The 13,963-nt window shown below is 39.7% G+C and overlaps 1 protein-coding gene across 13 annotated transcripts in view; it reads left to right on the forward strand.

The window, feature by feature from the left end:
• Positions 1–13,963, forward strand: part of DCAF1 (DDB1 and CUL4 associated factor 1) — a 93,060-nt gene that overhangs the window by 53,083 nt on the left and 26,014 nt on the right. For all 13 annotated transcript variants that reach the window (XM_033424486.2, XM_049693784.1, XM_049693781.1 and 10 more), the window contains 8 exons: positions 859–1,038; positions 1,522–1,731; positions 2,907–3,076; positions 6,429–6,553; positions 8,003–9,266; positions 9,849–10,047; positions 10,988–11,070; positions 11,622–11,706. In XM_033424486.2, the coding sequence (XP_033280377.1) occupies positions 859–1,038; positions 1,522–1,731; positions 2,907–3,076; positions 6,429–6,553; positions 8,003–9,266; positions 9,849–10,047; positions 10,988–11,070; positions 11,622–11,706 (2,316 nt within the window). The remainder of the gene's footprint in view (positions 1–858; positions 1,039–1,521; positions 1,732–2,906; positions 3,077–6,428; positions 6,554–8,002; positions 9,267–9,848; positions 10,048–10,987; positions 11,071–11,621; positions 11,707–13,963) is intronic.

Raw genomic sequence — 13,963 nt, forward strand, 5'->3', positions numbered from 1 at the left:
TTTCTGGGTTTTTCCAGCTAAGACTTTTTATTTAGTGATTTTTTAAAAAAGTCTAAGTGGGTTGTACATTTGAAAAGAAATGGGTCCTTAGATACCACTAGGGAAGCTCTTGTCATTTCTATGCCTGGAATATTTTTCTAATATTCTATGTGGTGTGGCTTTTCTGGTAGAGAGAAGTTGGTAAATTCTTCTTGGGTGGTGTCTTTATTCATCTTTGTATATGTACTAATAGGGTAATATTTTGATTTTAATTTTTTTAACTCCTTAAGATTCAGCATTATGCAAGGATATGTAATCTTTTGAGAGTAGTAACCTAATCTGTGTGTGTATGTACAAAATTAATTGTGGTTAAGATAAAAAAGTATCAAACAAACCTGGGTAATGCTTCATAATTCATTGTCTGACTTACAGGAGACAACAAAATGTGTGTGAATGAATCAGTGAGTGAATGGATATTAAACTTGTAGACTTTAGTATCAGAAGGCTCAGTCACTTTTATGAGCCTGGGGAAGTCCCTTATGTCTGTGAGCCACTTCTTCACCTGTTAGGTGGGAATACTAATATGTGTGTAACAGAGCATTGTGAGCATTAAAGGATATAAATATTTGCAGAATTTAGCACTCAGTATGTTTAGGTGGAATTTAAATATTTCTTTAAATTTAGGTTGTTTTCAGGCTTGGAATAGATTGTTATAAAATTTCATTTGTAACTTAAGCTTTAAACTCAGAATGACTTGCCCAGGAGTGATTATTGTATTTTGCAAAGATATCTATCTACACTGTGAATTTTTCTTCCCTTTTGTGAAGGTTCCTTTCCCCCAAATTTTTAAAAATTACGTTTTATTTTTATTTTTTGCAGGTTTGCATGCATCCCCACAATGTTCTGTCTGATGTGGTGAACTACACACTGTGGTTAATGGAATGTTCTCATGCTTCAGGATGCTGCCACGCTACCATGTTTTTCTCAATCTGCTTCTCCTTCCGGGCTGTATTGGAACTCTTTGACCGCTATGATGGTCTTCGTCGTCTGGTGAACTTGGTGAGGTTCTTCAGTGGCTTCTCTTTGTGAGGAGCAGGGGTTCTGCTTGTCTGGGCTGCCCGTCAGTGGCATTGAAGAGAGGAAGCTTCTGACTGGAGGAATTTTGCTATCATTTTTATGGATGAAGTCTTTTTTCCTCCTTCATTTACAAGTTTCTTTTCCTCTTAAGAGGATTATACCATTGTAGACTTGCCTTGAATATAGTAATCTTACAGGGGGAATTGCTTGATCCTTCTAAAAAGCAAGTTTTGTGCCTCTGTGTCTTTCAGCATGATTGAAAACTATGTAATTTTTCAATATAGGTTTAATGTTTTGCTTTCATATGGCTACTCTTAGCATGTTGTATGGACAGATGTACTTTGATGTTTGTCGATCTTCATGAGCACAAAAGTTGATTGAAGTCTTTCTCCTCTCCTTTTACTTTTCTCTTCCTCTTTGTTCTTCCTCCTCTTTTGCCCCATTCTTTTGCCTCTTTCTTAATAGATCAGTACTTTGGAGATTCTAAATTTGGAAGATCAGGGTGCACTTCTGAGTGATGATGAAATATTTGCTAGCCGCCAAACTGGGAAACATACGTGCATGGCCTTGCGCAAGTACTTTGAGGCTCACCTGGCCATTAAATTGGAACAAGTGAAGCAGTCACTTCAGAGGACTGAGGGTGGCATTCTTGTTCATCCTCAACCCCCTTACAAGGTGAGAGAACCTTGTCTAAAAAGGAAACGTTGTTAGCACTGTCTGTAGCATCTTGGGCCTGAAATGCACATTCATATCGGTGGAGTCCACGTGGGATGTACATTGTTGGATTATACTTGCACTGTGTGGAGGCAGAATACTTGAAAAGGGATGTAGGGAATTCCCTGGTGGTCCAGCGGTAGGACTTGACATTTTCACTGCAGTGGCTTGGGTTTGATCTCTGGTTGGGGAACTAAGATCCTGCAAGTCACACGGTGTGGCCAAAAAAACCCACAAACAAACAAACAAACAAAAAATGGGTATATTGAGGACTTATTTTGCTCCCAGTTGTAAGTTTCTATCTCTGGAATACTAGAACTAAAAGATGAACTGAGAGGTCTGTAAAAGGGCTTTCTTTTATGGAAAGTACTAGATATTCTACCTTCTTCTGTGTGGAATTTTTTTTCTGAAAGGGTGCATCTATAATTCCACTTCACTATCATTTTTGAACTTAGTATGTTTTGTAACAAAGATTGGTATCTGCGTGTTTTAAAAATCACAAATTGAAAAGAAACCAATTATTTTACGTGGTGCTTCTTTTTAAGCTGTGAAATATATGCACCAATGATTTGAACATTTTGTTACCTTTTTGGGCAAAATGTATTATGAGTCTAGTTATAAATAAAATAAAAGATTAAACATTTATATATATTCATTGTTTCACATGTGGGCTGTGGACTCAAGAAGTGTGGGATTTGAAAGCTATTATTACTTAGCTTTATTATTAAAATCTGTTGACCACTGAGCTGTGCTGGAGAAGATAGCAGGCAGATTGAGTTCTTTAATAATATGTATCTCTGGGCTTCCCTGGTGGTGCAGTGGTTAAGAAGCTGCCTGCCAATGCAGGGGACACGGGTTCGAGCCCTGGTCCGGGAAGATCCCACATGCCGCAGAGCAGCTAAGCCCGTGTGCCACAACTACTGAGGCTGCAAGTCACAACTACTGAGTGCACGAGCCTAGAGCCCATGCTCTGCAACAAGAGAAGCCACTGCAATGAGAAACCTGCGCACCGCAACGAAGAGTAGCCCCCACTCACCTCAACTAGAGAAAGCCCTCGCGCAGCAACAAAGACCCAGTGCAGCCAAAAATAAATTAATTAATTAAAAAAAAATAATAATATGTATCTCTCCTTTTAGGCATGTTCATATACTCATGAACAGATTGTGGAAATGATGGAGTTTTTGATAGAATATGGCCCAGCGCAGCTATATTGGGAGCCAGCTGAAGTCTTCCTCAAACTTTCTTGTGTCCAACTCTTGTTGCAGCTTATTTCTATTGCTTGTAATTGGAAGACCTATTATGCAAGGTGGGACCATGAAGTTAAAAGTCTGCTTTTTGCTAAAGTTAATGTTGGTTTTCACAATAGTGTATGCTTAACAAACATTTGTTGAATTGAAATTTTGGACTTGAATCTGAGAAACTAGATTAAGCATGATAATTAAGCATGATAATATCATTTTAAATTTATAGAGTGTTTGGTCATGGTGATTATAAATACTGCAAAATAGGCAAGGATCATTATCTGTACTCTTAGAGAAGTTACATAATCTACATGGCTACAGCTGCAGAGGTGGGGTTGAAATCCTGTCTGGACACTGGAGTCCAGTATTCTGTGGTACTTAGACTTTAAACATCTCTCTGTTGCTTGACAACCATATATAATATTTATCTTACCTTCACATAAAACTGTATTTTTTGCTCTTGTTATGATTTTCACCATTCAGTTGAAAACAGCAAAGCGGGACAAGGCTCAGGGAAAAACAGGTAATGGAATCAGGAGGTTGGGTAGGTTCTATTTGAGGATGATGTAAAAAGAATTAAAACTATATTTTGGAAAAGATGGAGTCTGAAGGGAAGATAGTAACAAAATTTATAAACAGTGGTTCTTGACCTCCTTTCCCTATCCACCCACTGCCATAAAGACAAGAGGTGCTTATTTAGGGTGCATATAGATTGTTTGCTAAATCCCAGGGTAATTAAATCTAGAGGAATACCTTTGGAGTGGCCGTTTTCAACCTTTTTGGTCTCAAGATCCCTTTACTGTATTAAAAATTATTAGAACCCAAAAAAACTTTCGTTTTTACATCTTGATATTTAACATATTGGAAATTAAAACTGAGAAAATATAAAAATATTTATTTATTTAAAAATAATCTGAATCCATTACTTACTAGCATTTTTTATGAAAAGTTTCCAAAATAAAACCAGGTGATTTCAGCAAGTTTTTAAAATGTTCTGGTTTAATATCTCATATCTGCTTCTATATTCAACCTTTTGTGACATCACACATGACAAGCCTCTGGAAAGCTCTACTATACACTCTTGAGAGAATGAGAGTGACGAAGGAAAGTAACATCTTAGTGTTATTATAAAAATAGTTTTTATATCAGCACCTTTTGAAAGAGGCTCAGAGACTCCTAGGGTCCCCTAACCACACTTCAAGAACCACTGTTTTAGAGTATTAAAGTAGGTTATATTTACTTGGAGAACATTGCTTTAAAGATGATGGAAACTCAGACGATAATGAGGAAGGTTATAAATACATTTTTTGAGGGGTAAATTCATATTTGATTACATAAGAAAATATAAATATGTCCTTTAAAAGCTTAACTTTAAAAATAAAATACTTGTTTTGCTTAGAATATATAAAACCTTAGAAATGAAAATTATTCTTAGCCACTGCTAATTTCTTTTTTAATAGTCTTTTTTCCATAATGTATGTAAATATACATATTTGAGATTATAGTATTTAATCAAACTCATCTTTTAGATGAAATATCTCAAAATACATAAAGATACAGAGAATAATATAACAACTACTCCATACCCAGGGTTGGCATGTTGCTGTATTTGCTTCTGTTTCAGTTCCTTTCCATTTTCTGCCTCCTGAGAGGCAGTCTTCTGAACTTGGTGTGCATTCTCTCCATTTTTTTATGCTATACATATGTGTGGGTGTGTAAACAATAATATATTATTCTTTTGTATGTTTTAAAGTTATATAAAATATTATCCTGTGTACGTCTTTTGCAGCTTGCTTTTTTCACCCTTATTTATTTACTCTTTTAATGTAAGTTTCAGGTATATAGCCACCCTTACGTGTTTGAGATTTATGTGTTGATATTTGAACTCTTGTATTTCTGTACTGTAGTTTATTCTCCTATTGATGAACATTTAGTGTCTTTTGTTTCTTTTTTTCCTGTTAAATGAATGGTACCACAAACCTCTTTTTGGAGTCTCTCTTGAGGATATGTTGTGTATAACCTGGGTTGTAGTGTGTCTTCATTTCATCTATAGTGGATGTTGCCAAGTTGCTTGGAAAATGCTCATACTATCTTCTTCTCCCACTGCAGTCTATGGGAGTTTTCATTTTTATTCCTTCTTGCCAATACTCGGTATTGTCAGACTTAAAATTTTATATCTTAGTTTTCTATTTCATTGATGTTGTATTTTGAGCCTTTTCATTTGTCCTTTATTTATTTATTTTTTACATCTTTATTGGAGTATAATTGCTTTACAATGGTGTGTTAGTTTCTGCTTTACAACAAAGTGAATCAGTCATACATATACATATGTTCCCATATCTCCTCCCTCCCCACCATCCCTATCCCACCCCTCCAGGCAGTCACAAAGCACTGAGCTGATCTCCCTGTGCTATGCAGCTGCTTCCCACTAGCTATCTGCCTTACGTTTGGTAGTGTATATATATGTCCATGCCTCTCTCTCGCTTTGTCACAGCTTACCCTTCCCCCTCCCCATATCCTCAAGTCCATTCTCTAGTAGGTCTGTGTCTTTATTCCTGTCTTACCCCTAGGTTCTTCATGACATTTTTTTTTAATTCCATATATATGTGTTAGCATACGGTATTTGTCTTTCTCTTTCTGACTTACTTCACTCTGTATGACAGACTCTAGGTCAATCCACCTCATTACCAATAGCTCAATTTCGTTTCTTTTTATGGCTGAGTAATATTCCATTGTATATATGTGCCACATCTTATTTATCCATTCATCCGATGATGGACACTTAGGTTGTTTCCATCTCCGGGCTATTGTAAATAGAGCTGTCATTTGTCCTTTAGAGTTCTTTGAAAATAATTGTCAGTAGCTGCAAAGTAGTTCATCATATGAGTGTACCATAATTTAACACATATATTCCTTTTGTCTGTGTAAGTTTTCTTAATTCTTTTGCTGTCCATGATGTGTTAATGGACATCTTAATGCATAAATACTTGTTTGTATTGAATACTTCTGATTATTTCCTTAGGACAGATTCCTAGAGGTGAAATTCCTGGGCCAAAGGTTATGAACGTTTTAAGAACTTTGTTTCATATTTCCAAATTATTTTCTGAAAAGAGTATACTTATTTCTACTCCCACCAAAAGTTTGAGAGCATTTGTCTCTGTACATCTTCATCAGCATTGGGGATTATCCCTTGTTTTTAATCTTAGCAGTCTGATAGGTGAAAATTCCATCCCTGTGTTTTTTGAAATTAAAGTTGTGGTGACTTACAGGCCCTCTCCTGATGCCATGGCTAGGGACAGAGCCATAGTCCCTACTATATCAGTAGTAGTTCTGATCCATTGTCTCTCTCTTTTAGCTGTTGTTGTTTCTTGTGGCTGTATCCTAGTTTCCCTTTGACTAATTCTTCTTCCTGTCCAGGAATGACACTGTGCGCTTTGCTTTGGATGTCTTGGCTATTCTCACTGTTGTGCCAAAAATTCAGCTCCAGTTGGCAGAATCAGTGGATGTGCTGGATGAGGCTGGCTCCACCGTCTCCACTGTAGGTAGGTTGTACCTTGCCATTTTTGTTATTACGTGGTCTTTGTTTTCCTTTGCTATTCTGGTTGTTACTTACCTGACCTAATTTTACAGTATTAGAACAGAAGGTAGTAGAGGAGGGTACCTTGTAAGTCTTATAAGTCATGCCATCAGTTTCATATAAGGGAGTCATGGTAGTGAATTCAGGTTTTCTGGGTGGTATAGGCATTTCCTATACATATGTATACATATACATAATTGTACATGTGCATTCCTGGAAACCTTGTACTCTGCAGAGTGTTGTGCTAAAAATAGAATTTATGAGAAAAATAGATTGGGGCAGACAGTAAAAAAGTTTAGCAACTTTGTAATCTGAGCCCTAACAAAATTAGTAATTGCCAAGCAGTGCAGAATGGATAGAAGCTATTATACACAAAAACAAAAGGAAAATACACTTTGTTTGAAAATACCCTTTATTAAGAGCAGGGCTGATGAGGGCTACTGCTAAGGTGAGCATGGCAAGTTGTGTGACTGGCTGTGGGCCCTAGGGTGTACCACTCTGGGGAGAAAGCCCAAGGCATAGCCACTTGTTTTTAACTTGCTGCCACTGTAGCAGCCGGGCTGAGGGCTTTTTCCTTTCCTGCTGAAGGTTTTTATTTATTCCCACTATTTTTGCTCTACTTACCCAGGAAAGTTTGTACATGACCCTGGGTGACTTCCACATAATGCTGACGTCATTCCCCTATTTAACATATAAGGTATTATGTCATAAAGATGCACTGTAATAGAACTGATTTCATTTTATACAAACTATTCCTTATACTTTTTTAAAAAAATTAATTAATTATTTTTGGCTGTGTTGGGTCTTCGCTTCTGTGCGAGGGCTTTCTCTAGTTGCGGCAAGCGGGGGCCAGTCTTCATCGCTGTGCGCGGGCCTCTCACTATCGCGGCCTCTCTTGTTGCAGAGCACAGGCTCCAGACGCGCAGGCTTAGTATTGTGGCTCATGGGCCTAGTTGCTCCGTGGCATGTGGGATCTTCCCAGACCAGGGTTCGAACCCGTGTCCCCTGCATTGGCAGGCAGATTCTCAACCACTGCGCCACCAGGGAAACCCTCCTTATACTTTTTTTTAAAAAAGTGTAGTTTTTTTTTTTTTTTTTTTTGTGGTATGCGGGCCTCTCAGTGTTGTGGCCTCTCCCGTTGCAGAGCACAGGCTCCGGACGTGCAGGGTCAGCGGCCATGGCTCATGGGCCCAGCCGCTCCGTGGCGTGTGGGATCTTCCCGGCCCGGGGCACAAACCCGCGTCCCCTGCATTAGCAGGTGGACTCTCAACCACAGCGCCACCAGGGAAGCCCTAGTTTTCTTTTAAGTGGAACAAAATGAATAGAACTCTAAATTCTGACTCTGGAATAACCGTTGAAGTTGGCCATTAGTTTTATGAGGAATAATATAAAATGTTTATTTTTTCCCCAATAGGTATCAGCATTATTTTGGGAGTGGCTGAGGGTGAGTTCTTTATTCATGATGCTGAAATTCAGAAGTCAGCACTTCAGATTATCATCAATTGTGTGTGTGGCCCGGATAACAGAATTTCTAGTATTGGCAAATTTATCTCTGGAACTCCTCGGAGAAAGCTGCCTCAGACTCCCAAAAGCAGTGAGCACACTCTGGCCAAGATGTGGAATGTGGTCCAGTCCAACAATGGCATCAAGGTGCTTCTGTCCTTACTCTCCATCAAGATGCCCATCACAGATGCAGACCAGATCCGGGCCCTGGCCTGCAAGGCCCTGGTGGGCCTGTCTCGCAGTAGCACTGTCCGGCAGATCATCAGCAAACTGCCCCTTTTCAGCAGCTGTCAAATCCAGCAACTGATGAAAGAGCCTGTGCTGCAGGACAAACGCAGTGACCATGTCAAGTTCTGCAAATATGCTGCTGAGCTCATTGAACGGGTGTCAGGAAAGCCACTTCTCATTGGCACTGATGTGTCACTGGCACGACTGCAGAAAGCAGATGTTGTTGCCCAGTCAAGGATCTCCTTTCCTGAGAAAGAGCTGCTTCTGCTGATACGAAACCATCTCATTTCTAAAGGGCTTGGGGAGACAGCAACTGTGCTGACTAAAGAGGCTGACCTGCCCATGACTGCTGCCTCCCATTCTTCTGCCTTCACCCCAGTCACTGCTGCTGCTTCTCCTGTTTCTCTTCCCCGTACCCCTCGCATTGCCAATGGCATTGCAACTCGACTGGGCAGCCATGCTGCTGTGGGTGCCTCTGCCCCTTCTGCCCCCACTGCTCATCCTCAGCCACGGGCCTCCCAGGGTTCACTAGCTCTGCCTGGCCCGTCTTATGCAGGCAACTCTCCTTTGATTGGTAGGATCAGTTTTATCAGAGAGAGGCCATCACCCTGCAATGGCAGGAAAATCAGAGTGTTGCGGCAGAAGTCGGACCATGGCGCCTACAGCCAAAGCCCAGCCATAAAAAAGCAGTTGGACAGACATCTTCCTTCCCCACCTACGCTGGACAGTATCATCACAGAATATCTTAGAGAGCAGCATGCTCGCTGCAAGAACCCAGTTGCCACCTGCCCACCTTTCTCTCTCTTTACTCCTCACCAATGTCCTGAGCCAAAACAGAGGCGGCAAGCGCCAATAAACTTTACCTCAAGGCTAAACCGCAGGGCATCATTTCCAAAGTATGGAGGGGTGGATGGCGGATGCTTTGATAGGCACCTTATCTTTAGCAGGTAAGGAGAGGTTACCTCACTTCCTGGGAATTGGAATGATTTTTCTATTTAAGTCAAAGTATGTGGGTAATATCAGCATAAAGTAATTAGTCCAGAAAACCATCTGTTGGCCTGAAATACTAGGAATTATCACTGTGTGAATACATGAGCAATGTGACTATACCCCCTTTTGTCAACCATGGGTTCCTCGTGTGATTATTGGCAATATATTGATAAGGTACTCTGTGTTCTTGCTATAACTAGTATGTTTTCTAGAACCCATGCAACACTCTGTCCCTAACTAGGCTCTCAAGTTTGTTTTTGTGCTGGTGCAAGTTGTCTCCTCTTATTCCTTAAAAATCTTAAGTGAAGGTCATGGTATCCCAGGTTTTACACATGGGAATTTTTGTTATTGTTAAAATTTTTAAGTGAAGGTCATTTTCTCTCTTTTAAAATGAAGATGAACCACTGAAGGTCACTGATATTTTGGAAGAACCCATTTGAAACATAAATGTTTTGTTTTTCCTTCTGTCCTTCTAACAGAGTTTTCTTTTTCTGAGTCCTTGCCTGTTCTTTGTCTCTGATTCTCTTTTGTTTGCTTAGGTTCCGTCCTATTTCAGTGTTCCGGGAAGCCAATGAGGATGAGAGTGGCTTCACCTGTTGTGCATTCTCAGCACGAGAGCGGTTCCTGATGCTTGGCACCTGCACTGGGCAATTGAAGCTCTATAATGTGTTTAGTGGACAGGAGGAGGCCAGCTATAACTGTCACAACTCAGCTATCACACACCTTGAACCTTCCAGGGTAAAGGTCCCTTCCTAGGTTATTCTCAATCATTGTTCTAGGATAGGTTGGTGAACTGTGGGCTTGTGGTCTGACTGGTTTCCTGTATTTGTGCATAAAGTTTTATTGGAACACAGCCATGCTCGTACGTTTATGTATTGTCATGGCTACTTTTATGCTACCATGACAGAGTTGAGTACTGTAGTTGCATGCAACACAGATCATATGGCCTGCATAAACCTGAAGTATTTACTATCTGGCCCTATGTTTGCCAACCCTTGTTCTAAGACCTGAACATAGATAGATTTTTAATTTGCTTCATTTGGAAATGGAGATTATCAACTATGACCACTAAAGTTTTCTTTTTGTGTTGGAAGGAAATCTCAGAGTACTGTGAATTTTTAGGAAAACAAGCATATGATTCCAGTGGTAGTTCACAGTTTATTAACACTATTCTATGGATGAAATTCATGCCTTTGCTGTTTCTAAAAGTCAAGACTGTTAAGATGACAAGAATAATTTTCCTGATTTTAAAGTAAAGGAGGTTGACCTTTTTATTGGGCTTTCTCTTTGAAAAACCTTTAAGAATCCTTAGCTAGGAAGTCTAACAACTGTTTCCAGTTGACTGATAATTCAGATGAGATAGATGGAGAAATATGGCCAAATATTAAGAAAGGAGGAACCATCTTTGACATCTTTCCAAGTGTCACATCCCCCCACCCCCTGCCTTGGAACTATTATATTTTAGGAGGATTTAATATTCTTAAATTTAGTTATTTTTTAGGACATAGGAGGTACATGTTACTTAAGTCCTAGCAGCTTCTGACCATTTCTTGGTTCCTAAAAGTTTTTCTGTTTTCTTTATAATCCAACAGTGTATTTTATATTTTAGAATGCTAATGGAAGATGGCATTTATATAAACACATGATTACCCACCTTGGGCCTCCCATCTTCTTTTAGGACGGGTCCTTGCTGCTGACATCTGCTACTTGGAGCCAGCCTCTGTCTGCACTTTGGGGAATGAAATCAGTATTTGATATGAAGTATGTATCTACTTTTATAACCTAGTCTCTCTGTTTTACAGTTTATCCCCTTCATCTGATTCTTTGACTTAAAGGCTTTTGGGAAAAAGAGGAATGCTATAAGTCATATTGCTGACTTCTCTCTTCCTCATCTGTGGTACATGTTTAATAAGATTTTATTTTTCTTAATTGCTGGGTTTTCTTACTGGGTAGGTATATACATTCCCATCACACAGCAGACCCTTCACTAATCCAAAATGGCACATCTACGTATTTTCTCATGTTCACATGCGTACATTGCTATCTTAGCTGGAGCATATTTCAAAGGCACGTGTACCCAGTTAGCCATTTCTTTAACCAGGTAGTTTCCATTAATTATTTTGGATCTGCTTGGACAAACTGGTGGAGGGAATTTTCTTTTTAATCTTAGGTGTACAAGTTTTTCCTCTTTGGGAGCTTAGAATCTTTAGGTGAGTATAGTCAGGCAAGAGGCTGAGGATCACCTTGTTTTCAGTCAGTTGAATAATTATGTCCCAAAGGTCAGTTATATCAGTACTTCTGTTTGTTCATAGGCATTCCTTCACAGAAGATCACTATGTTGAGTTCAGTAAGCACTCTCAGGATCGAGTCATAGGCACAAAAGGAGACATTGCCCATGTAAGTACTTTAGAATCCACTTCTTTCAAGTGATTTGTCTATTTGTTTATACTGAGATCTTCTGGACTGAGTGTGAGGACTTAAGTCCTGTGGGTGACAAAAAAAAATTACTCAGTGATACTCTTTCCAGATAGAATCTGTAAGTGTAATGAAGTAATTCTGAGTTATATGGGAAAATGTGAAGAGAACTTTATCTGACAATTTGAGAACTATTTCATTAGCAGAGCAGATATTTTCAAACACTAAGTTTTAGATGAAATAAAGTCCCTGCCTTTATGGAGCCTCACTGGGGAGACAGTGAATAAAGAAGCAAATATATAGTATGTCAGATGGTAAGTGCTGCCAAGGAAAAGAAAGCAGGGTAAGAGGTAGGAAGTGCTTGGTAGTGGTGTGGGGGACTTCCTTTTTATCTAGGAGATCAGTGTCACTGATTGGGTAATGTTTAAGCAGCGTCTTGAAGGAAGTGTGGGCATCATGCAGATGTGTGGGGAAAAGTGATCTAAGACGGGGGATGGCAAGGGAAAAGCCCTTACTTGGGAGGTGGGAGGAAGAAGGCTGAGGTCAGTGGTGGGGCATAGCATGTAGCCTCTTGCAATGTGTTGTTTAAGACCTTTGGTTTTTCCTCTGAGTGAGATGAAGACACTGGAGGGTGAGCAAGAAAGCACATGACTGGATGTAAAATTCCTAAAGTGTGAGTCTGGTTTCTGTGAGAGAAGCAAGAGGAGGCTTTCCAGTTAGGAGGGTGTTGTGCCAGCTAATATGTGAGAGCGCAGTGGGGCTGTGCCTAGGTGGGCGTGGTGGAGGCAATGAGAAGTGATGCAGCTGGGCCCTGGGGTTTTGGATACATGGAGGCCACTCAAATAGGGAATTTGAGGCCACTCAAATAGGGAATGGGCAGTTGAATATACAAATTGGGGGTTCAGGAGAAAAGTCTGGGGTGGGAGATATAAATATGGGAGTTGTTCACTTGTCGACAGTATGAACTGTGAACTTGGATGAGATCATTAAGGAGGCTAGAGAAGAGTGGTGTAAAGACAGAGTCCTGGCATGTGCTAGTATTTAGAAGTTGCCCATGTGAGAAGGAACTTGGGAAGGAGAACAAAGTGTGTGGCCAGTTAGGTAGCAGGAGACCTCAGGAAAAAGATGTGCTCTAGAAGGCAAGGGAAGACTCTTTTGAAGAAGGATTGATCTCCTGGGTCAGAAACTGCTGATAAGTTACATAAGTTGAGAATTGAGGGAATTCCCCGGGGATTCACTGGTTAGGACTCTGGGCTTTCACTGCTGAGGGCTGGGGTTCAATCACTGGTCGGGGAACTAAGATTCTGCAAGCTGTGTGGCATGGCCAAAAAAAAAAAAGGATGAGAATTGAGAAGTGACCTTTGACTAACCATGTGGAGGTCAGTGTTAACCATGTCAGGAGCTAGTTCTGTGCACTGGGATGAAAAATCTGATTAGAGTGGGTTCACGAGAGAACAGGAGAGAAGTGGAGACACTGAGTATAGACAAGTCTTTTGTAGTATTTTGCTGAAAAATGAAAAGAAGAGGGGATAGTAGCTTGAGGTGGGGGATATGGAGTGGTGAAGAGAGGGTTTCTCCCAAACTTAATTTGAAAGTGTTAAAATATATAGAAGAGTTGAAATAGTAGTACACATAACTACCACCTAGATTCATCAGTTTAGTATTTTGCCATAGTTTCTTTCTGTGTAAATATGTGTGGTTTTCTGAATTATAGAAAGTAAGTTGCAAACATTTTATCCCTAACTCTTATAACATGTATATCCTAGCAATAGTGACATTTTATTACATAATCACAGTTACCAAATATAAGAAAATTTATAGTAATTCCCAAATATCAACGAATATCCATCTCATACTCAGTTTTCCCGATTGTTCCTGATGTGTTTGGTTTCAAATGTTTTTTTTTTTTTTTTTTTTGAACCAGGATCCAGCCAAGATTCACATATTGCATTTGGTTGTTATGTCTCACTAATGTTTTAAAGCCAAGAACCATTTCTCCAGTTTTCATGACATTGACTTTTGAAGAGACCAGGCTAGTTGTCTTGTCCCACGATCTGGATTTGTTTGTTTCCTTGTGGTGTCTCCCTATTTGTTCCTCTATTAAAGGAGGATTTTTTAAAAAGATTGGATATATTACAGCATGTCTGTAAGCTGATGGGAAAGATCTGGTCTCTGCATGGGTTGCACATTGTAGACTTTGGATAGTATATTGGGATATTTTAAGGAGAAAAGGGCATTT

The sequence above is a fragment of the Orcinus orca genome, chromosome 10, assembly GCF_937001465.1.
Source record: "Orcinus orca chromosome 10, mOrcOrc1.1, whole genome shotgun sequence".
NCBI classification, from domain to species: domain Eukaryota; kingdom Metazoa; phylum Chordata; class Mammalia; order Artiodactyla; family Delphinidae; genus Orcinus; species Orcinus orca.